Genomic DNA, 21,431 nt, shown 5'->3' with positions numbered 1-21,431 from the left:
ATACATACACTATCATTTCTTTCTTGAAACTGTTAAGATGAAATATATTTTCTTAAAAGAATAGATACATGTATATGTATACGTGAATCACTTTGCTGTACACCTGAAACTAACACAACATTGTTGATCAACTATATTTCAATATAAAATTAAAAAAAAAACAAGTTGCTGAAAAAAAAGATTAAATATATTTTCTTAACACACACCATTATAAATATTCATCACAGGTATATTGATAATATATACTTAGATGTATTAATATAATTAATACATTTATACTTATAATACGATTAAGTTATATTTTCCCTTTTGAGAAACAAACCCCAAACTCCTCTTTTTTTTGGATGGAAATAACTTGTGATGGCTTATAAAATAGTGTTTCAAGTGTGCTGTAAAAAAAAAGAAAAGTCATGGTGTAGTTTCTCCTGCTTTAGTAGTTGTCAGTTTAGTTGACAAGATATCAGCATATAGTTTGAAACCAGAGTTTTCACAGTTATGGCTGACTTAACAGGTTATAGGCTTTGGCCTGAGCAACCAGGTGATTCCTGATGCTGTTTACTGAGATGGGTCAAAGTGGGGCCTTGGGGACAGAAGGCCTGGGAGTGCAGTGTGTGACCTTGGTCCTCTGCTTCTCTCCCTGCAGTGATCCCGAAGGTCACAAAGCACCTGCTCTCAAACCCTGTGTTTACCTGCATCATCCTGGCCGCCTGCATGGAGATTGCAGTGGTGGCTGGCTTCGCTGCCTTCTTGGGGAAGTATCTGGAGCAGCAATTTAACCTCACCACCTCTTCTGCCAACCAGCTGCTCGGTGAGTCTGTTTCTCAGCCTCCCAGGAGAGGGGAGAGGGGAGAGGGGCCGTCACTGCTTGTAATACTATAAGAATTGACTGAGACCCGCCCAACAGCTCAGACTGTGCTGCCCCTGCAGAAGCATACACATGTGGTCAGTGTGCAGAAGAATTTCAAAGGATTTTCTTGGAGTAAGATTTACTTGCCTGAGACAATTGCTAAAAGTACATGATAATAAAGAGTTAAAATGTAAAGTGTGCATAGGAAGCATTGTGACAGGCCAGGAAGTCTATAAATCAGTGTGAACTGGAGAACTGGGGGGAAGATGTGAGGAAGGAAGAGGGGAATCGAGATGGATCTTGAAAGTTTAGCAGGCTTTGGTCAAGAACATAAAAAAGCAAGGATATTCTTGGCAGCATAAAACCCACGGTCAGCAAATATAGAGGTTGGAAGCCATATGCTCCCCTCTATCCCTGTGCCCATGGCAGATGTAATTAATGGATCATGACACTCCTTCTCCCCAAGCTCAAGCGTGATCTTACCAGTCTTCTCAGCAGTAGACTACAGGAATCTGCTTCCAGTCCTTTGGAGCTGACATGCTAAAGAAAACCCGTTTGCCCTCATGAGAAGGAGCATTCCTTACGCGCAGTAGGGAAAGTGGTCTCATGGCGGAGGAAGGAGAATGAAGGGTCAAGAATGACTTCCAGGTTTCTGGCTCAGACAAAGGGTGGTACCATTTGTGAAACCTGGAAATAGCAGAAAAGAATCAGATCTGTAGGGAAGGTTGTGAGTTCAGAGTTGAAGTTGCTGAGTGTGAGATGGCCGTGGTGTATCTACATGCTGTCCTGTGCATGGTTGAGGGCTGAAGAAGAGGATGTGGGTTGCATCCGTTTGTGCATGGTAGTTGAGGACACAGGAGTGGAGTTTGCAGAAGGAAAATGTGTAGAATTAGAATAGAGGGGGTGAAACACTGCCCATAGGAAATACAGGAGGCCATAGAGAAGTTCAAGAAGCAACTCCTGAGAGAAATCCGTGGATCACGGGAGTCAAGGAAGAGATGATACCAAGAAGGAAGCTGTCAGCAGCATGAGTGCCCACGCGTGATGCGGGCTCACATGTCTCTGGTCCCTTCAACAGCCAGGACGTCTTTCAGCCTGTGTCAGGGCTGTGTCCATGAAACAGCAGCAGGGGAGCAGCCCACAAGAGGGAAGGAATAGCCAGTGACTGCAGGACACTTTCCAGAGCGTAGTGGTGGAGGGACGGAGAGAAGACATGGTGGGCAGTGTGTATTGCAGTCAAGGGATTGGAGTAGTGATGGTGCTGTTGCTAAGAGACAGTTGCTATTGTGACAGGAAGGACTTGAGCAGGTGTCTAAGCAGAGGGGAAAGAACGAGCAGAGGCGATGTGCAGAAAAGAGAGGGAGTATAGTGGACAGCCTTTGACAGAAGAGCTCATCTGTTCTGAAAGTGCAGAAAAGGAGAGAGACACAAGGATGGCCCCTGAGAATGGGACAAGTCCGGCCTGGCAGTCGAGAGGGCTCCAGCCCCGTGGAATTATCTTCTCTGTTAAGTAGAAGTAGATCATGTCCTGAGAGAAATGGGCGAGGTGATATTTTCTGATCTTCTCCTTAGCATTTCCTTCACAAAATGGCCAATAAACCCATGTAAAGGTGCTGACCCCTCATGAGTCATCTGGAAAACACATACGAACACCACGATGAAATACTAGTCCATGTCTGCCAGACTGATAGTACCAAGTGTTGGCGAGGTCGTGGAGCCACTGGAACTCTCATACACTGCTGGTGGGAGTGCACAATGGTACAAGCGCTTTGGAAAACTGTTTGGCAGTACCCATGAAAGCTAAAAGCATATGCTTACGCTGGGATCCAAGCATTCCACTTCTGGGCATAAATCCAACAGAAGTGAGTGTTTAGGTCCACTCATTTATATATGCGTAGGTACAGTATCCAAAACAGCTTTATACATAACAGCCCCGAACTGGAAACAACCCAAATATCTATCAATACTAGAATGGGTAAATAAATGATAGAATATTCATACAGTGAACTGTCATACAGCATGAGAAAGCAAGAGCTTGGATACATGCCTCAGTGTGGATGGGTCTGACAGAGTTGAAAGACGTCAGACACAAAAGAGTACATATTTATGAGTTAAAAAGAAGAAAAGTTAATTAAAGTGATAGAGGCCAGAATGATAGTTACCCTTGAGGGTGGAGGGAATGGGGGCACCAGGGAGCCCCTGGGGCTGCTGGAAATGTTTTAATACAGGGGTGTATAAAGGGGCAAAAATTCATCAGTGTTCCCTTAAGCTTATGCACTTCACAGGACGTAAGGTATCAAGTTAAAAAAAATTAAAACCCTACCAGCAATGATGTGGCCAGATCCCAGCACCTCTCCCTGGGAGCTGCTAGGGCAGCACAAGCCTTGTTGTTTTTCTTTTTTACTAATAACTCTCTACCGTCCGCTATTTTATAAGTATTTCTTCCAAGAGGTATTAGCAAGATGCAGTCAGCCCTTTAGTACCTGTCTGACAGAGATAGGGTAAAATGTGTCTCTCTATAATTAAAGTTATAACTTCTTCATTACACCTACCGTCTCTCAGGTTTTGCCCTCCGGCACCCAAAGAGTTTATCTCTCACTTCCTGATTTCTTTGCAGCAGCTCCTTACATTTTGATTACATTTGCTTCAGAGTTGGGGCTCTGTTCTATTTCAGGACAGATTTCCAAAGTTTTCTATCAACAAACGAGTCAGTAGTCTTCAGGGCAGAAGGTCAAAAACAATCTCACCTTCCTGCACCTGTTTCTGTCCCAGGGGCTCTGTCTGTTAGAGCACTTGCACAGGGAGACCCTCTCCCGCCATGTGGAGAAGCAGCCTGGTGGCCCATCTGTCGGTCCGTCCATCCGGCTGGCAGCCCAGGCAGGCAGGACACGTGCCCTCTCCCTGTGCCCTACCCATAGCATCAGTCTGTTAGCGTGGACTCTGGAAGGCTGGCTGCAGGAGGGGATGGCAGGGGGCCTTTAGGGGACAGAGAGAGGCAGCAGAAGCGTAAGGCAAGGCTCGTGTCCAAAAATGCTTCATCAGTAGCCCCCCGCAAACCTAGAGGATGGACCCCTGCAGTCATCCTGGGCCATCAGCGCTGTCTCTGGGCCACCCACGAAGTCATCAGCAGATGGGGCAGAGTTCAGAAAAGAGCAACACAGATGATTAAGGGCTGATGGCATTGATGTATGCGTGAAGATAAAAAGGACTCAATCTGCATAGGTGAAGCTAATGAGGATGGAGTTGGGGGGAAGTTCTGAGAGCTGCCCGCAAGCTAAGGCCGCACACACGTCAGGGAGGGAGAGGGAAGGCTGATGGTGGCTTGGAGAAAAGGTGCTGAAAGCCTCCTATTGCCATGGTTGCCATCCTCACCAGGGGCCGCTCCCTGCTGCCTCTGATGGAAAATGGAACAAAATGCAACCTGCTCTCTGGGCATGGGCTCTGGCCATCAGCACTCACTCACACAGACCCATCTGCTCGCTGTTCCGCTCATCTTGAAAATAATCCCCAGGCGCCCACTCTGTGCTGGGCGCCGTGCTAGGCACAGGGAGCCAGGGCTGAACAGGATGGAACGGCTCTTGTCCTCAGGGAAGCTGCATTTCAGGAGGGGGAGAGAGAACAAGAAACGAGAAAACCAGACATACCTGAGGCAGCTTCAGATACTGGGGAGAGCCATGCCAACAATAAAACAGGGCAAGAAACAGTAGGAAATCCCAAATGGGCTGCAGGACCACTCTAGATGGCGTGGTCTGGGAAGGCCCTCCATAGGGCCCAGCCAAGTAAAGATAGAGGGTAAGAATGTCCTAGAACAGGAAACAGCAAGTGCAGAGACTGGGGGCTTGAACGGATTTGGCCTATTCCAGGGAGAGAGGGGAGGAGGATTGGGCATAGTGGGGGGAGCGGAATGGCATGGGGTTTAGACAGGCAAATAGGGGCGAGGTCCTGAGGATCATCTATACCAGGACGAGAGAGAACCAAGCACAGCTCCTCCAAGAGCATCAAATAATACAGAGATACTATGTTTTTCAAGAAGTGTAACTTGTGCTATTTCCTTTGCAGAGGTCAGCCTCCCTGATTGTTTTTCTCACCAGAATATTAAAATTAATTTGCATTCCTTTAGCACATACCAGCTGATTGATGTAGTCAGTTGACCTAGAGGTCTGTTGATTGGCAAGGAAGAGGCAGCCTAGACTGGAAAATTAGCCATGCACAATCTACACGGTAGATAAATGACACACAGTAATTTAAAGCCGAGTTTAGATGAAGTGAATCAGAACAGAACAAAACCAAACAGGAGATTGGAACGCTAGGATCCTTTGGTCCTCCTAAGATGCCCTGAGTCTCTGAGAATCAGAAATAACAGGTTTATGGTCCTGCTGCCTTGCAGATAGCTCTGTTTATAAGAAAGGGAAAAAAAAATATATGCCGATTACTCACCAGGAGCTACGAAACATATTAATTTGATTGATGCTGCTTCCTGAGAGGTCACGGGGCTGGTTAAAACACGGTCTGCACAGGCTGGTGAGTTCTGGGACCTTTGTTTAAACAGCCTCCAGACCCTTCCTTGCCTGAAGAGTGGGAGAAAATCCCCAATTTGATCCCCTTTCCCGCACCACCTGGAAAACGCACAGAGGGCACATCACTGCTCCCTGATACTTTTCTCAAATGCGCGTGCGTGTTCCCAGCTGGTCTGACTTGTCTCTTGGTTGTTCCCACACCAGCTGGGTGTGTTTCCCACGAGAGTTCCCCACTTAGCATGCAAGGTGTATGACTTAGACTCCTAATCATTGAGTTCATGTGTCTGTCTTCCCCAGTTTTCGTGAGCTCCTTGAGGGTAGAAATGAGGCCACTAACAGACGCTTTGGGGCACAGTGGAGCAAGTGGCACTACAGCGGTGTCACAGGGAATCCTGTCCATGCAGGGCTCAGCCTCGGGCCTGGCACCCAGTGTCTGCATTGATTGGCCCCTCTTCCCTGGCTAATGGTCCCTGCCCCTCTGCTCTCCTCCAGGGATGACTGCGATCCCATGTGCCTGTCTGGGCATCTTCCTGGGCGGTCTCCTGGTGAAGAAACTCAGCCTGTCTGCCCTCGGGGCCATTCGGATGGCCATGCTCGTCAACCTGGTGTCCACCGCTTGTTACGTCTCCTTCCTCTTCCTGGGCTGTGACACGGGCCCTGTGGCTGGGGTTACTGTTCCCTATGGAAACACGTAAGTCCCAGAAAGGTCTCGCCACCCCTGCCTGCCCAGGATGCCAGGACCCTCTCTCCTGGGTAGGTTAATGGAGCCAGTTTTGTCCCTAGTGACCATGAGCTGCGAAGTCGATGATGCCTCTGCATCTTCCTCCCAGGGTTGAACAATCTGTGTGAACCTTCTGGGAAGAGAAGGCTGACTTCCACTTAAAGGCTCTCTCCCAGGGCGGCCAAGGGAGCACTGGGGAGACAGTCAGACATTCACTCCACAGAGGACTCAAATGCCAATTTTTGTCATTTGATTTTAGGAATGACGTGAAGATAGAAAATTAAAAATAAGTTTTATTTTCAAATTCAGCTTAAAATAAGAGACTTCAACAATTCCTTTTTTTTTTTTTTTTTTCTGGACGCATGCATGGCATGAGGGATCTTAGTTCCCTGACCAGGGATCAAACCTACACCCCCTGCAATGGAAGCATAGAGTCTTAACCACTGAATCACCAGGGAAGTCCCAACAATTCCTTAAACCATCAGAAGCTATCATTAGACTCACATAGTAATTACAGGGTATGAGCCATAGTAGGTATTGATAAGGGTGGGAGGGAGAGATGGAGGGGAAAAAAGGAGAGAAGCATGGAAAGAAGTTAGCTCTTATAGGACAACTTACTTCCGAGTTATTATCCCAAGACTTTGAACTAAAGTCCAATCAGACTTGCCCTTAGAGGGAATTACAGAGAGTCCTTCCATAGCCAGCGCCAATAGCTGTCCCCCTTTCTACGTGAGACTCTGCAGCTGCCTTGGGAATCCAGTTTGGAGCATCAGGGCTGCAGCGTGGTTGGCCTGCAGGGTACCAGTTCCTCTCCACACCAGTCTCCTCCTCTGAGCAGGCCACCAGGCCTTCTCCTGAAGTTAAGTCAGGAGAAGTAGGGCCGGGCTTATCTGCCACCCTGCGAGGTCAAACAGGCAGAATGGGAGCACATGGCCAGAGGCAGCTTCTGTATATCCATGCACAATCCAAGCACTGATGGCCCTCCTTCCCTGAACCACGACCACATTGGTGACCATGACCACAGAGGGCAGAGGGCTGTCACTGGGGGGATCCAACAGAAGTTGACCTTTCTCTGATGGGTTCCACGTTTCCTGTCTTTTCCAGCTCATCACCTGGCTCGGCCCTGGACCCCTACTCGTCCTGCAATAAAAACTGTGAATGCCAAACGGATTCCTTCACTCCAGTGTGTGGAGCAGATGGCATCACCTACCTGTCTGCCTGCTTTGCTGGCTGCAACAGCACGGTATTGGTGATTTTCTGATGGGGTGGGATGGGGCAGGGGACTCAGACAGCTAAAGTAGCTTAAAACCCAAGGGCAAGGGCAAGAGTGGGCAACCACACGTGTCCTCAACTTTGTGTTCCTGCGCTGTGAATTTATCTCAGCCTCTGCCCTGCTCTAGTGGAGGATTCTCCATCGGCAGGATGGGAGGCCTGCCAGGCCATCCAGCTGCTTCTTGCTAAATCAAATAGGTTTCCAAAAAGTGTCTTTGAGCAACTGAAAGTAAAAATTCAAAGGTAGCTCTGTGGAGCCAGAGGAAAAGATTATGGTTCAAAGAACTCACAAAAGGTATCAATGGAATGGGATGACTCTACAGGTAATGAGCTCCCCATCAACAGAAGTATGTAAAGAAAGGCTAGAAAGCCACTTATCAGGGAAGGCCTCTTCCAAACCTGAGGTTATGTGGCACTAATCCAACCTGTTCTCTGCTCAGTTTCCTTTGCCCTTTTCTTCTTAGCTAGATGCCTCCCACCTTTTTCCATCCTCCCACTATCATTTTTTTTTGGCTCTTTCCTTCTCAGCATGAATTACACAATTTGCTGTCAGCCTGCAGCTTTCCACATTCTCTGCATGAAAACTTGAGGCTAAGGGACTGCTCACCCAGTCCTGCTGATCCCACCTTGCAGGCGTCTCTTGCACCTGCCCTTCTGCATCCACACCACCACTGCCCTGGTGCAGGTCTTCCTCATCTCTTGCTTGGACCAGCATAGTAGTCGCCTCCCTGGCCTCACAACTCAGGATCACCCCCTGCTGGTCTGTCTTCTACACTGAAGCCAGAATGATTTCTGTAATACTAGGACCCTTTCTAATGCTACTGTCAGCTAGAAGATAAGATCTAGGCACTGAATTGGGTTTGTGTGTGTCTTCAGCGTGTGTCTTTCCTCCGCCATGCTCTTCAGCTGTGCTTCCTTTCAGTTGGTGATATTCAGCTTTCCCCCACACAACATGTGTCTTTTCCTGCTTCTCCCTCCAATTGGACAACTCCTACTCACCTGTCAATGCCCTACTCAAATGCCCCCTGCTCTGTGATACCATCCCTGCCCTCCTTTATCTTTGGGGTTCTTGACCCTGCAATCTTACTACCTGTCTCTCCTGGAGGCATTTCTCTTGTTTCACTGCAGTGATCTGTTTTTCATTTGCCCTGACCTGTGAGTTTCCTAAGTGAGAGCTGGCATCCACAAGTGCTCCAGAAACGTCCAGAAGTGTATAGATGGAAAGAAAGATAAGAAGGCTGAGTGGCTGCTTTCAAGGAACTTAGAGTTGAAATCATTTGTTTCCTCTCCTTTCCACATCCCGTATCTTTTGGGAGTAGTGATTTCTCCGAAGGAAGAAAAATTGATCATTTATTTTCATTTCCAAAGGTCTCATTTTTCCTTGCATTTAACATTTAGATTCTTGGCCGGTTACTACCATTTTTCTATAGAGAAAGTAAATCACCTTGGGGGGAGGGGAACTGATGTTTTAAATTAGATGGTAAAGCAGTTTCTTCAAGTGAGAGGAAATGAATTTTTAAAAAGAGATGGGACCTTGAGAATGGTTAAAATAAAAATTCAAGCTATTCTTTTTCATGACAGCAATTTCATTAACATTTTAATGTCCAAAAAGTTATATTATAAATCAGTTTTGGTTACTGTGCTGTTATAAGAATGACATCGACTCAGTATAGGCTAGTGTCCTGAGACCAAAGCAGTCTATTCCAGAGCATTTTCTGACCAAAAAATAATCTAGAAAAATCCATGTCTCCTGATCTTGCATGGACTAGAGTCTTATTGCATAAGAGCCTAATCAGGCTGGGGTTTGCTTCTAGCTGCTGAAACAGCAAGCTGTGGAATGCAATTATCATCAGAGGGCAAGCTTCTCCGCTTCCCTCTGGACATATGGTTTATTCCCCAGACACCTGCCTTTTCTTCACAGTACCAGAGGCCTCATGTTGTCTGCTGGGGTGCAGGCAAAGCAGAGAGGTGATATCCCCCCACAATTACAATCTCTTTCTCAAGAGATTGAGAAAACCCCAGGGCTGGGGTGGGAATAACACTCCACCCCGTGGAGGCAGATCTCTGGAGGCCCTGCCTTCCAATGGGTGGATGAGGGCTTTGGGGCCACAGAGCCACGTGTATCCTGGAAAGGGGCCTTTGTGATGGTCGAGGCCTAAAAACAACCACAACCATAAAACTTGCAACAGCAGCAAGTTTTTCCGAGAGCCGGTGCGGGCCAGGTGACGGGGCCTTCCACGTGTTCCTCATGGCCCGTGGCAGCTTGGCCCAGAGTCAGAGGAATATCAGTATTTTGAGAAAATGCCAAAACAGTAGATTCGATTCCTGGTATGTTTACTCCCTCCTCCTCTACCTCTTCCTTTCTTGTCTCCAAGCTCGCCCGAAAAACTCTTCCACAGACTACAGTCTCCTTCATCTCTCTTCCCTCTTTCCCTTTTTTGTATTTATTCCTTCTGCATCCACTGGAGTCCTTTCCCAGTGTCAACGCAACCATTCTTTCACCTATACCCCCAGCCCCGCATATATTGGGTTGGCCGAAAAGTTCATTTGGTTCGTGACTACATTAAAGTTTTTGGTGAAAATGAAAAATGTCTTTACTTAAAACCGAATGAACTTTTTGGCCAGCCCAGTATCTCACTCACCCTCGTAACAACCTTGGCAAGGAGGTGTTCTACTTATTCCCTGATTACAGATTAGTCCCTTGCCCAAGGTCACACAGAACATGGTGGCGTTGGCGCGGGAACGCAGGGTCTGTCTGACGCCAATCCCAGTGTCTTCCTCTGACCCTGTGACTTCCCTCTTTAGGATCCCTCCCTTTTTTCCACCAGAAAGAAGTTCTCCGTGCGTGCCCCCCACAGTCGGGACATTGTGCTTTCACGATCTGGCCCTGCTGCCTTTCCAGCCTCAACCTCCCCCGCTCTGCCCACCTTCTGAGGAGCCACTAGCTGTGTCAGACTTCTTGGGGTGCCCCCAGCACACCCAGTTCTCTCTTACCTCCAGACCTTTGTCCATGCTGTTTCTTTCATCAGGGCTGGTCTTCCCCTAAGCCCTTCACATCCCTAACACCTCCTTATGCGCAGCTGAGACGCCTCCTCCCACTTCCTCACTGCTTCCAGGGCTGCACTGGCACCCCTCTTGCAGAGGCCTCAGCACCTGCCCTCCCAGCAAGGCTCTTACTGTGGCCCCCTCCACTGGACTGAATGGTCCATGTTCGCCTGCGTCTCCATCACCAGTCCATCACTAGGCTCCAGTATCCAGGGATGGGGTTCTGCTGTGGGCCACTGCATTCCCAGTATTAGCCATGGCTCTGGATAAATGCCCTAGGCTTTCTGCACACCCGGCTGGAGGTTCTATGCCAAGCTTAGCAAGCCCCAGGGCGCTAGGGGCGGTAATACCACAACTGGCAGGCAGGTTGGTTGGCTGGTGCAGATTTCAATCCTAAACACCTCTTGCATGCTCATCTCTCCCCACTTGATAGCTTCCACCCAGACTTGTGAAAATTTCCCCTAACTTGATTAGACACGAATAAGTCACTGAGGACATCATTCTGATTATTAGGAGATCTGGTTCACATTAGCGGTTTCCTGATATTAGACTGCCCTTCCTGCCCTGCTTTGGGGTTTTGTTTTTCATTTTCTGATCTCATTTCTCCTTGAGTGATAGTGATGGAAGTTTCCAGAATTGCATTTAATATACAACTCCTAATTCTTCTCATTGCATATGACCAGGAAGAGTGACGAAAAAGATAGCAAGCTAATTTTGTAAGCTTCCTTTGGCATGAATATATTGTCCGGATTGTTTCTGTACCTTTCACTCTCAGAAGTAATTATTCTAACAGAAAGCATGTTGGTAGCTGCTGATTGACTGCTGGAAGTTGTATCCTTTTGATGTACTGAATAACTGACTTAAAAAAAGCTTCTATCAGCCGCCAATGGAATGTTGAAAATCAGTACAAGTCCAGCACAGCAGTTTGTAGGGGGCTAATGATAGACAACTAACCTGTTCCCCCATCCAGGCAACAAGGATTTATCGAGCGCCTGTTTGAGCAGAGCCCTGAGTAGGTGCTATGGGGGGAGGGGAGGGGGCAGCCCCATTTTGGATGTGTGCAGGGTGCTCCTCGTTCAATATCATGGGTCTCGGTCCTGGCTGCACATTAGAATTGCTTGGGAGCTTTTAAAACATGAGGCCTGAGGTCTATCCTCAGAGATTCTGATTCCCTCTTTCTGGAGTGGGACCCTGCCATCAGTTGTTTTTGTTTTTTTTTTTTAAGATTTAATTTATTTGTTTATTTATTTTTTGGCTGCATTAGGTCTTCATTGCTGTGTGCGGGCTTTCTCTAGTTGCGGCGAGAGGGGGCTGCTCTTCGTGGCGGTACGTGGGCTTCTCATTGTGGTGGCTTCTCTTGTTGCGGAGCATGGGCTCTAGGCGCGTGGGCTTCAGTAGTTGTGGCACACGGGCTCAGTAGTTGTGGCTCGTGGGCTCTAGAGTGCAGGCTCAGTAGTTGTGGTGCACGGGCTTAATTGCTCTACTTGCCATCAGTGTTTTAAACACTCCCCCCCACACACACACAAGTGTTTTTGATACGTAACCAAGGTTGAGAACCACTGGGCACTGTTGACAGTTTGGGCTGCATCATCCTTTGCTGTGGGACTAGAGGATGTTTAGCAGCATCCCTGGGGCTCTACCCACCGGATGCCAATAGCAGCACTACCCCCTGCACCCTCTGCCATTTGTGAAACCACCAATGCCTCCAGATAGTTCCATAGGTCCCTGATGGGGGGGACAGAATACCCCCCAGTTGGGAACCACTGCTGTAGTCAAAGGAATGAGTTCTTAAAATTTTCTAGAAACAGGGCAGCATCTGAGCTGACACTGAGCATCTATCCTTCAGTCTCCTTTTCCATCTCACCATCATTGGGTTCACCCACTGTAGAAACCAAGCTGGAGGTTAGAGGTGCCATGTCAGCATCTTCCAGCAGAAGAAACAGACTGGTCGATTAAATGCCATATCTGCCAGCAGGGGTAACTACAGTGGCTGAACCAAGGTTTAACAGCCTGGGTATTTCATATACAAATCTAGATTTCTGGCCTCTCTGAAAGGCCAGAAAGGTGGATGAGAATTAACATGGCACCTGCACCCCGATGGGGCAGCAGTTGGCTGGAGCTAAGAGGAGACTGACGCTTTAGACAAGACATTTGATCTCCACTTAGCCATGGTCCCCACCACTGGTCACCCCGGACACTGGACCATTTTTCTTATCTGTTTCCTAACGGTCCCCAAAGGTCTGGAGTTTGCAAATCCTCTTGTATAGCCTGACCCCATTTGCCAGAACTGATTTAAAAGTCTGTCCTCATCCTGGTGATGGCTTGTCAGAGGGACTTGGGAATATTCTGAAGTCAAGCCCAATGAGGGCATTGCCTCCCAGGGCATCTAATATATCTCAGGCCCTGGGCTAGACATTAGAAATATAGAGATGAATAAGGCAAGGAGATCATGTTTACTATAAGTTAAGATGTAATATATTAATAGAGTTACGTTACAAGGGAACACCCAAGAGCAGCAGCTAACCAGGCCTTATATGTTTATAATATGGTATTAAGTGAAAAGAATACATTATAGAACAATAACTAGATTATGATCCCTTTTAGTAAAGGTAAAGAAAAATCTAAAGATTTGTCTATCTCTGCATGGGAAAAGATTGGAAGGATAAGCCTGTCACAGAACATTATCTCTGGCTAGGACTAAAAACTTAATTTTTATATGTTTCTTTACATTTTTCTGTATATTTCTAAATAACCTAAAATGAACATGCATCCCTTTTCCAATAAGGAAAAACATTGGTATTAAAAATAAGATCCAGCATTAAAGGTTGGGTGGTTACAGTCTAATGGAAGGAAACAGGTATGTAGAGAAATTGGTGAACTTGGAGCCTTCTGCCTGCTTGGGTAGGAATTGGTTCAGGGTGGGGCGGGGCTGGAAGGAGAGGGTGTGGATGTTATTTCCTGGAGAAAGAGCAAGGGGCAGGGCCAGGCTTCATCCACGGAGAATGCGTGGGTCGTTGCCCGGTGGATAGGATGGAAGGACATCCCAGCCTGGAATGTGTGTGAGCATGGGGTGGTGGGGAGGCTTGAACCTCATGACAAGGGCAAGGCTTTGGTTTGGAGTCTGGAAGGAGGAAGGTAAAGGGAAGGGCCCGGTGTTCATTCTGAGCTGCAGCCACATCCTTCTCCTCTGTGCTCTGCCCACACTTTCCACCTGAGATGGCTGGAGCAGAGAGTAAGCCCGACGCTTCCCAAAGAACGGCCCTTTCCTTCCCCTCGGCAGGAGATAATTAAGGCTCTGACAGGATGCCGGTTACAGAGGTGAAGGGTGGATGGAGGTCTTGGTTTCATCACAGGGTGTTTCTCCCTGGCCATTATCCTTCAGCTAGTGACCCTGCCAGGGAACAAGAGAGCGCATTTCTTCTTGCAGTGTTTCAATCTCCCCTTTGCCTTGAGGCACGTGGGTTGCCCGTGATGCTCTTTATGACGAGCTCCGACGTCTTCACCTGGAAAAACCAACTAGGGTTGGGCCAGTGAGGTGAAGAGATTCTAAGCTACAAAAAGACAGTAATAAGTGACAGGAGAATGTCTGAGGAACTTCACTGAATCATGAAGGGATCCCATAAAAGTCTAGGACACATACGAGTATGTTGTCATTCGAAGGAAGATGTCCCAGCTGTTGTGGTACAATCTCAGTCCTTTGCCATCTCGGTCATCAGACAGAAGCCGGACAGGACACTGCATGTGTCAGCACTCCCTCTGGCCAACCCCCTTTCTGAACTATAGCACTAGGGCCCGACCTTTAATAGAGATTGTCATTTCTTCCTGGTAACCAAACATATTTCAGAAAGAAAACCAAAAACAGTATTCCAAGATGCTGAGAATGAAACTTTCAAGTTTTCACAGGCTCTTAATACAAAGAACATCATCACCCCCATGCCTGTCCCCTTAGAAAAGTCATTTTTCAACCTAGAGATTAGTTTTATTTGTGCAATTAATAGAATTGATCCATCAGTATTGACTATTGGGGGAAAAAATACAAAAACAACTTTATTTGCCAGATACTTTTGAAACACTGCTGAGGAGTATTTTGTTCTTATAATATGAGCTGTCAAAATAGCATGCTTATGATTTCCTTCATCAAGAGAAGATGAAACCTAGATTTGAGAGAGTCATTTTTCTATTTTTATGCTCTCCAGCTTTATCGTAGTTATTTATTCCATCATTGCATGTGAATAGAAACATTTCTCAATTTAAATTAATGGCTGAATGTAGAACAAGAGTACAATTTTTAGTGACTCTGCTCTTCTTTTGTTGATTTCTTCTTCTGGAGTTTTAAATTTTTTTAAATAGATGATACATGTGTGTGGTTCAAAAACCAAAAAGGAGGGAGTGGATACTCCTTTCTACCTCAGTCTCCTGTTCACCCACTTTTCAACCCACTACTCTGCCCAACAGGTAATTACTATTATTAGTTTCTTGCAGCTACTGGGTTTTAATGCACCAAAAGGTATTATTCTGTAGCTTGTTTATTTATTTTTTTAATTGAAGTATAGTTGATTTATAATGTGTTATTTTCAGCAAAGTGTACAGCAAAGTGATTCAGTTATACATATACGTAGATCCCTGTGCTATACAGTAGATCCTTGCTGGTTATCTATTTTATACTGTAGCTTGTTACTTGTGGGGTTTTTTTGTTGTTAATAACTTATCTTGGAGTTCTTTTCATATTAGTACATAAAGAGCACTCTGGTACCTTTTTTACTGCTACATAATATTCCGTGTGTGGACCTAATGGAATGCATCTAACCAATTCCTGTTGATGGGCATTCAGGGCTGCAAAACTTTAGCTCCTGCAGACTGTGTTGTGACTTGAATTGTATACTGACATCATTTTGTGCCTGGGCAAGTCTGTCTGTAAGATAAGTTCTTGTAGAATTTCCAAGCCAGTCCCACTCTGTCTGCCAGGTCACCACTGCTTCCAAATGTGGTCAGGCCAGTTCCTCCATGAGCACCGTGGTCATCTGATTATCAACATGATCTCTCAGGGCAGTAAAGCTAGGTCCTTCCACCCCACGCCTGGCACCAGACAGAGACTCCAACTCTCCTGGAGGCAGTGGGGACCACATTCCTCCCCAGAGAACGGCAAACTGGGGAGACGTTCCTTTGCCACGGGATGGAAAACTGGACATTTGCCAGGTCAGGAGCAGTAGACTAATCTCCTGGAGCCTAGTGCACTTCCTTCACAGTTAAATATATTGGGGGCTGCTGAGGACAGCACTAGGGGGTACCCCTTCATTCAGGCCATGATCATCTATAGGCCGTTGTCCAGGTCCATCTGCATTCTGGGCTGGCGCCACCCATGGGGCTGTTGTATACAAACAGGGTGAGAATTAGTACCCCAACCTCTATCATCTCCTTCCCTCACACCCAGGTTATCCCTATATTTTCAAACTTCCTACTGCTTGGGGCTTTTGCAGGTCTCTGTTCCCACTTACATGCCAAGTTAATACCAGCGGAAAGGCTGTCTGCTCTCCCTTCTCACTTGGAATTGTAGTGTGAAGCCTCATTGGTGCAAAGTCCTCTCTTCCAATTATGCACCCTGGGATGGTTATTCCCAACACACTGGGACATCAGGGTGGAAGTTTCTCCCTAACCTGGCCTTGTACGCCCAGAGCCCCACAGGTCCTTTAGCACAATGGCCAGGGCGATCTGTGGTCTCTTCTATCACCTGAGCCCAAATAAAGGACAGTTCCCATCCCTTGCCACAGGACTGAGGCTTAGCACTTTTCCTTGGATTCTCTGCGGGAAGGGTCCTAGGAATGTCCCAGCCTGCGCCCCAGCCCTCGGGACCACCCAGCACTTTCTGTTCATTCTGTCAGATTGACTCATTTAACTAAAAAGGAAACCTATCCAAGTCCCCACTCAGGTCACTCGGCTTACCTCCTCCCCAGCCTCTTTTCACAGCTCCTCTCAAATACATTAAATCTGAATAAATTAGTACAGAGTTGTCTAGAGCATTTGAGAGGGACCCATCCATTTCCAGCTTCTCTCCTCGGCACCAGCAAGCCAGTATGATCACTGGTCCTGTAGCAGTTTCCTGCTTCTCCTCTCCTGGCATCTATACCCTACAAGTGCTTATTCCTGTCCAATCAGCCTGTGCTGCCCTGGGTCCATTCTTGTCCCATTCCACCCCCTGGCTTTGTGCTCTCACCTGTCCCCTTTGCCTTGGCTGCAAATCCCAGGGTGGCTCAGCCCCGCTGTTCGCTCACGCCATTCACAGGATGTTGCCTTCCTGGACACGTTCCCCTCACCTGGACCAGAAGGACTGTATAATCACTGAGATAAAGGCATCTTATTTCTGACCCATTCCATTAGGGCCTTGATCACAGGCCTAATCCAGAGAATTTCAGAAGGAGTTTTTTACTTATCAGAGCAGAGAGGGGCCGGGCAGTTTCCTCTTACGGTAAATGTAATACACTTGAGCCATAGCCTAGGTACAGGGCAGAAATCTAAGACTGGGTGTAGGTTCCAATTACAGATTACTTATTAAACTAAACAGAGCTCACCAATCACACAGTTCATTCAAAGGGTTCTGATGACATCACATTCCTAAGGGGCTACGTGAGTCAGAACTCATTTCCTGGGGTACTTGGCAAAACAAGACCACAGGCATCCACCAGGGGCCTGTTCCCTGTTCATACCTGAGCACTCTCCGAGTCCACGTGTTTCTAAGGACCCCGGTCCCAAATCTCTTTTTCCTCGCAGGCTACAGCAGGGATCAAAGAGAGGAGGATGTGGGCTTCCCTGGTGGCGCAGTGGTTGAGAGTCCGCCTGCCGATGCAGGGGACACGGGTTCGTGCCACGGTCCGGGAAGATCCCACATGCCGCGGAGTGGCTGGGCCCGTGAGCCATGGCCACTGAGCCTGCGTGTCTGGAGCCTCCGCAACGGGAGAGGCCACAACAGTGAGAGACCCGCGTACCGCAAAAAAAAAAAAAAAAAAGAAGAGGATGGGAGTGGTGTGAACTAGGGCAGGGTTTGAGAGGTGTTTAGGATATGATAAAATGAACAGGACTTGAGGGTTCATTCATTCATTCACTCATTCAATAAATACCGTACTCTAGGGCTGGGGATAAGTCAGGGATCAAAACCACAGTGGTTTCTGTCCTTATCAGCATTATGGTCACAAGGAAGATGGATTTGACGTAGGAGTAAGGGGTGGGGGAGGTCCACCAGGTCTCTATAGAGTTAACAGGGTGTCATTTCTAAGGCAAGAGATGTGGAGGGAAAGGAGATTGGGGCCAGGGGTATGTGTATCTGTCAGGGTTTGGTCAGGAAAACAGCACCCACAAGTCTTTTGGAAATAAAGAGTTTAGTATAGGAAATAGAACTAACGTGAATGTGGAGGAGTTGGCAAATTAAGATCTGGAAGAAGTGAGATGAAGGACTGGAGAACAGTCACTCACTACATCCCCAGAAGTACCAGCTCAGGTGGGCAAGTCGAGGCATATGGGAAATTCCCAGGTGGCTGCTCAGTGAGATGAAGGGGGCGTTCCGGGAAGGGTCTGGGGAAGCACGTCAGCAAGCCTGCGTCCAGGTCAGTAGAGGTGGCCATGGGCCCTCTGTTGTCGGCAGGGTAGTCAGTAAAGAAGGCGGATGCACACAGAGATGCTAGGACCAGCCAGCTCCTTCCGGGCACCTCTGCGTGTGTCTGTCCCCGTGTCTGACCATCCGAGAGTAACGGCCTCTGCTTCACTTCCAGATCTCGTCTGTGTTTCCCTCTGGTCCAGCTTCATCCATGCAGGGAAGGGAATCCTAGGGAAATAGTTCCCGCTGTGGATGGCAAAGTAGTGCCAAGATGCCGGCACGGAATCCCACGCAGGGCACTCATCCCGGAGTCGGTGTTGATATCTCAGCAGGCTCAGAGGCTTAGGAAGGGGCATCCCGAGTGGGTCTGGGAGGGATATGGGCTAGGGATTAAATTTAGGAGAGTTATCGGAAAGCGTGTAGATGTAAAACAATCTAGGGAAGAGTACAGCATGAGAAGGGAAGAAAGCCTGGACCAGAACCTCGAGGAGCTCTAGCATTTTAAAGTGGGGTCGGGGGAAGATGCCAGCAAGGAAAATGCAAAAGGAGCGACCAGAGAGGGAGGAAGGAAACCAGAGAGCAAGCTGTGGAAGTCGAGGAAGTGGGTCACAGGCACGTGCTGGGGGTGGGGAGGGAGGCCTCCAGGAGGAGAAAAGTGGATGGCAGGGGCAGGCTATGGAAGCCACTGGCGAGCTTAGCTGATCCGATTACTGCGGGTGGGGACCCAAGTCGGCTTGAGTGAGTTGAGAGCGTGGGAGGTGAGGACGCAGAGGTGGTGAGTGTGAACAGCTAGAAACGTCTAGCTGTGAAGTCGGGGTCGGGGGAGGGGAGCAGTTTCCTCTCCCCGGAAGGCAGAGAAAAGGCATTTTCAGTTAGACTTGGGGAGAAGGCCTGCTTCCTAATGAAAGCAGAGGAAGGTCTGTTCACGCAGGCATTCTAAAACCGTCTGCTGAGTTCCCCCTGCTGTGTCTCAGCGCTGTGCTGTGAGACGATGCTCAGTAAATCACAGGTAATACACGTTCTGATCCCAGGAGCGCAAGGTCTCCTCTAGGAGGGCAGCGAGGGTCTCTGCTGTGGGGTGTGGCGTGTACCCTCACGGAGGGAAGTACCAGCTCACATGGGGGCTGACTTGCGGAGGGGCCTTGCAGCTGGAGGAGACATCAACACGGGGTTTTGGAGAAGAGCTAGTATGTCTCCAGGCAGAGGTGTATGGAAAGGGACAGAGGGGTAGGGCCTCAGCACTTCTCAGGGCGCGACAGTAAACACCCCTGGGTGCTGAGATGGGGCCATTTACACAAGAGCACCTGCCGTGCCAGATGTCTTAGGAAGAAGGGTCCAGCCCCACCCAAGGTCTCCCCGACTTCGCATGGGTAAAACCTCCTCGGCAGGACACAGCCGCCCAGGATGGAGGCAGCAGGCTTTGGACACCCCTGAAAGCATCCCATGTAGCTTAAAGGCATAAGAAAAGCTCCAATGTGTATGTCCTCTGGGGAAAGAAGAGGAGAGGAACAAAGATGAGGGGAGACGTACTGAGGAGAATAAATGTAGAAGCCAAAGGGGATTTGTTCGACTCTCACTAGAATTTACCTCGGCATGTGCCCTGAGAGCCGAGCAGTCCTGGAAAGAAAAGCGATGAATCATTTATGATTGTTTTCACTTTGTATTCATTAAAGGCCTCTGCACTATTATTATCGAACTTTAATTGGCCCGGCTGCTGGCTCGGCACGGCACTGCCTCTCCGAGTCCCCGCTCTTCCCTTTGCCATCAGAAATTCCTCAAGCGTGAGCCAGGACCGTGCTGGGGAGCAGGGCTGGCTGGGCAAGAATCCCCCCCGAAGATCAAACGGAATGCAGCCGCTTGTCTTTCTCCTCTCTGATCATATATTAATAAATGTATCTCTCTGGGCTCCAGCTCTCTCCGCACGATCCGCTCTAAACTCTCTGGCATCTCTGCACCCTCTTTGCTTTCTCAGCCACTCGAGACCTTTCCCATTAGCTGGCCCCTCTCACAGCCCGACGAGCTCAGCAACTTCACGCATGACGGTGCACATCCTTTGTTCCAAGTGCCACCTTGGGCCCTGAACCAGCAACCATATGCGGGTTACCTGATTTACTTCTTTTAATATACTTCAGTGTAATTATAACGGCATAAAAGAGAGGACAAATTGGCAAGTGATTACACTGTTAATTTGGCAATGTTTTATCACATTGTGGAAGCACAATTTCCTCTCTAATTGTATTGGTGGGGGGGACATGTTTGTTTGCATTTCGGCTTATTGAGGGATTCTTGAGCATAGATATGAAATACACAGGAGATGGGGAAATCAGCTCTCCTCCCCATAAATATTCCTTTATTTATATGTGCTTTGCAGCCTCTTTAAAAAAATCTAACTCGTTTATTCAGGCCTAATTAATGAAATGCTGCAGAATGTATAATAAGGCTATGACAGTTCCAGCTGCTGGATGGCTTTGGATTGGGAAACTGGAGATACCCCCAGTTAAAAGGGCTGAATGCTTCCCTTTCAGAATCTCACCAGCTGTGCGTGCCTCACGACCGTCCCGCCTGAGAATGCGACTGTGGTCCCTGGAAAATGCCCCAGTCCTGGCTGCCAAGAGGCCTTCCTCACCTTCCTGTGTGTGATGTGTGTCTGCAGCATGATTGGGGCAATGGCTCAGACTCCCTCAGTCATCATCCTTATCAGGTAAGCTTAGCCCCTGGAACCCAGACCCGAGAGCCAGCCTCCCGTCTCCCCCTCCCCACCTGCTGTGTGTCTGCAGTTCTCCTGGAAATCAGAACTCCGGGGACTATATGAGTCTTACAATCCAGCTTCCCTAGGCTGGTAGGAATCGGTGACGTTTGATAGAGACCTCACACCAAAAGTAGAAAGCACGGCCCAAGAGAGAACACTGCACTTTCATGTCATCCCAAGAATAGACGCTGCAGGTGATTTGGAAAGGGACCGTGGTCCCTTATTGATATTTGCAAAGAGCCACATGGTTGGAGCAAAATGAAAATGACATTGGACTAGCCACGTCCCTGTGTCTGGCTCCTGTCCGGGCACTGATTAGCTGTATGACCTTGGGCCCATTTTCCCTCAGACTTGTTTCTGAATCTGGAACTAGAGGTGATGTCATGGGTCCTGCCTGCCTCCTGCCGTGGTGTGGGTCCTGCCGAGACCACTTATGTGCAAATGCCGTGAAGATGTGAGGGCTCATTGACGAAGTGCGATGCAGGGCTGAGTGGCTAACGGAAGGCAAGCAGTGACTGCTTTTGTATAAGTGGATGGTTGGAGAGACACCCCCCCGCCGTAATTCTGTTTCCCCATCTCTCAGGACCTGTCCTGGGGGCAGATGAGGCGCCTCAAAGGTGAATTACTGAGTAATATTCTGAGTAACTTACACAATTACGAAGTTATCTAGACTGTTTGAGGAACGTAGAAGCAGA

The 21,431-nt window shown here is 48.2% G+C and overlaps 1 protein-coding gene across 3 annotated transcripts in view; it reads left to right on the top strand.

The window, feature by feature from the left end:
* The window catches only part of SLCO3A1 (solute carrier organic anion transporter family member 3A1), a 318,998-nt gene that overhangs the window by 273,404 nt on the left and 24,163 nt on the right, over nucleotides 1-21,431 (top strand). For all 3 annotated transcript variants that reach the window (XR_010932283.1, XM_067695865.1, XM_067695851.1), the window contains exons 5-8: nucleotides 644-808; nucleotides 5,857-6,055; nucleotides 7,190-7,328; nucleotides 20,513-20,688. Coding sequence is in view for 2 of the 3 variants with exons in the window: in XM_067695865.1 (XP_067551966.1) it covers nucleotides 644-808; nucleotides 5,857-6,055; nucleotides 7,190-7,328; nucleotides 20,513-20,688 (679 nt within the window). In the remaining variant the exon portion in view is untranslated. The remainder of the gene's footprint in view (nucleotides 1-643; nucleotides 809-5,856; nucleotides 6,056-7,189; nucleotides 7,329-20,512; nucleotides 20,689-21,431) is intronic.

Source organism: Pseudorca crassidens, chromosome 1, assembly GCF_039906515.1.
Source record: "Pseudorca crassidens isolate mPseCra1 chromosome 1, mPseCra1.hap1, whole genome shotgun sequence".
Classification (NCBI taxonomy): Eukaryota; Metazoa; Chordata; class Mammalia; order Artiodactyla; family Delphinidae; genus Pseudorca; species Pseudorca crassidens.
Note: the sequence above shows the minus strand (reverse complement) of the source record. Positions and strands in the feature narration are given on the sequence as shown.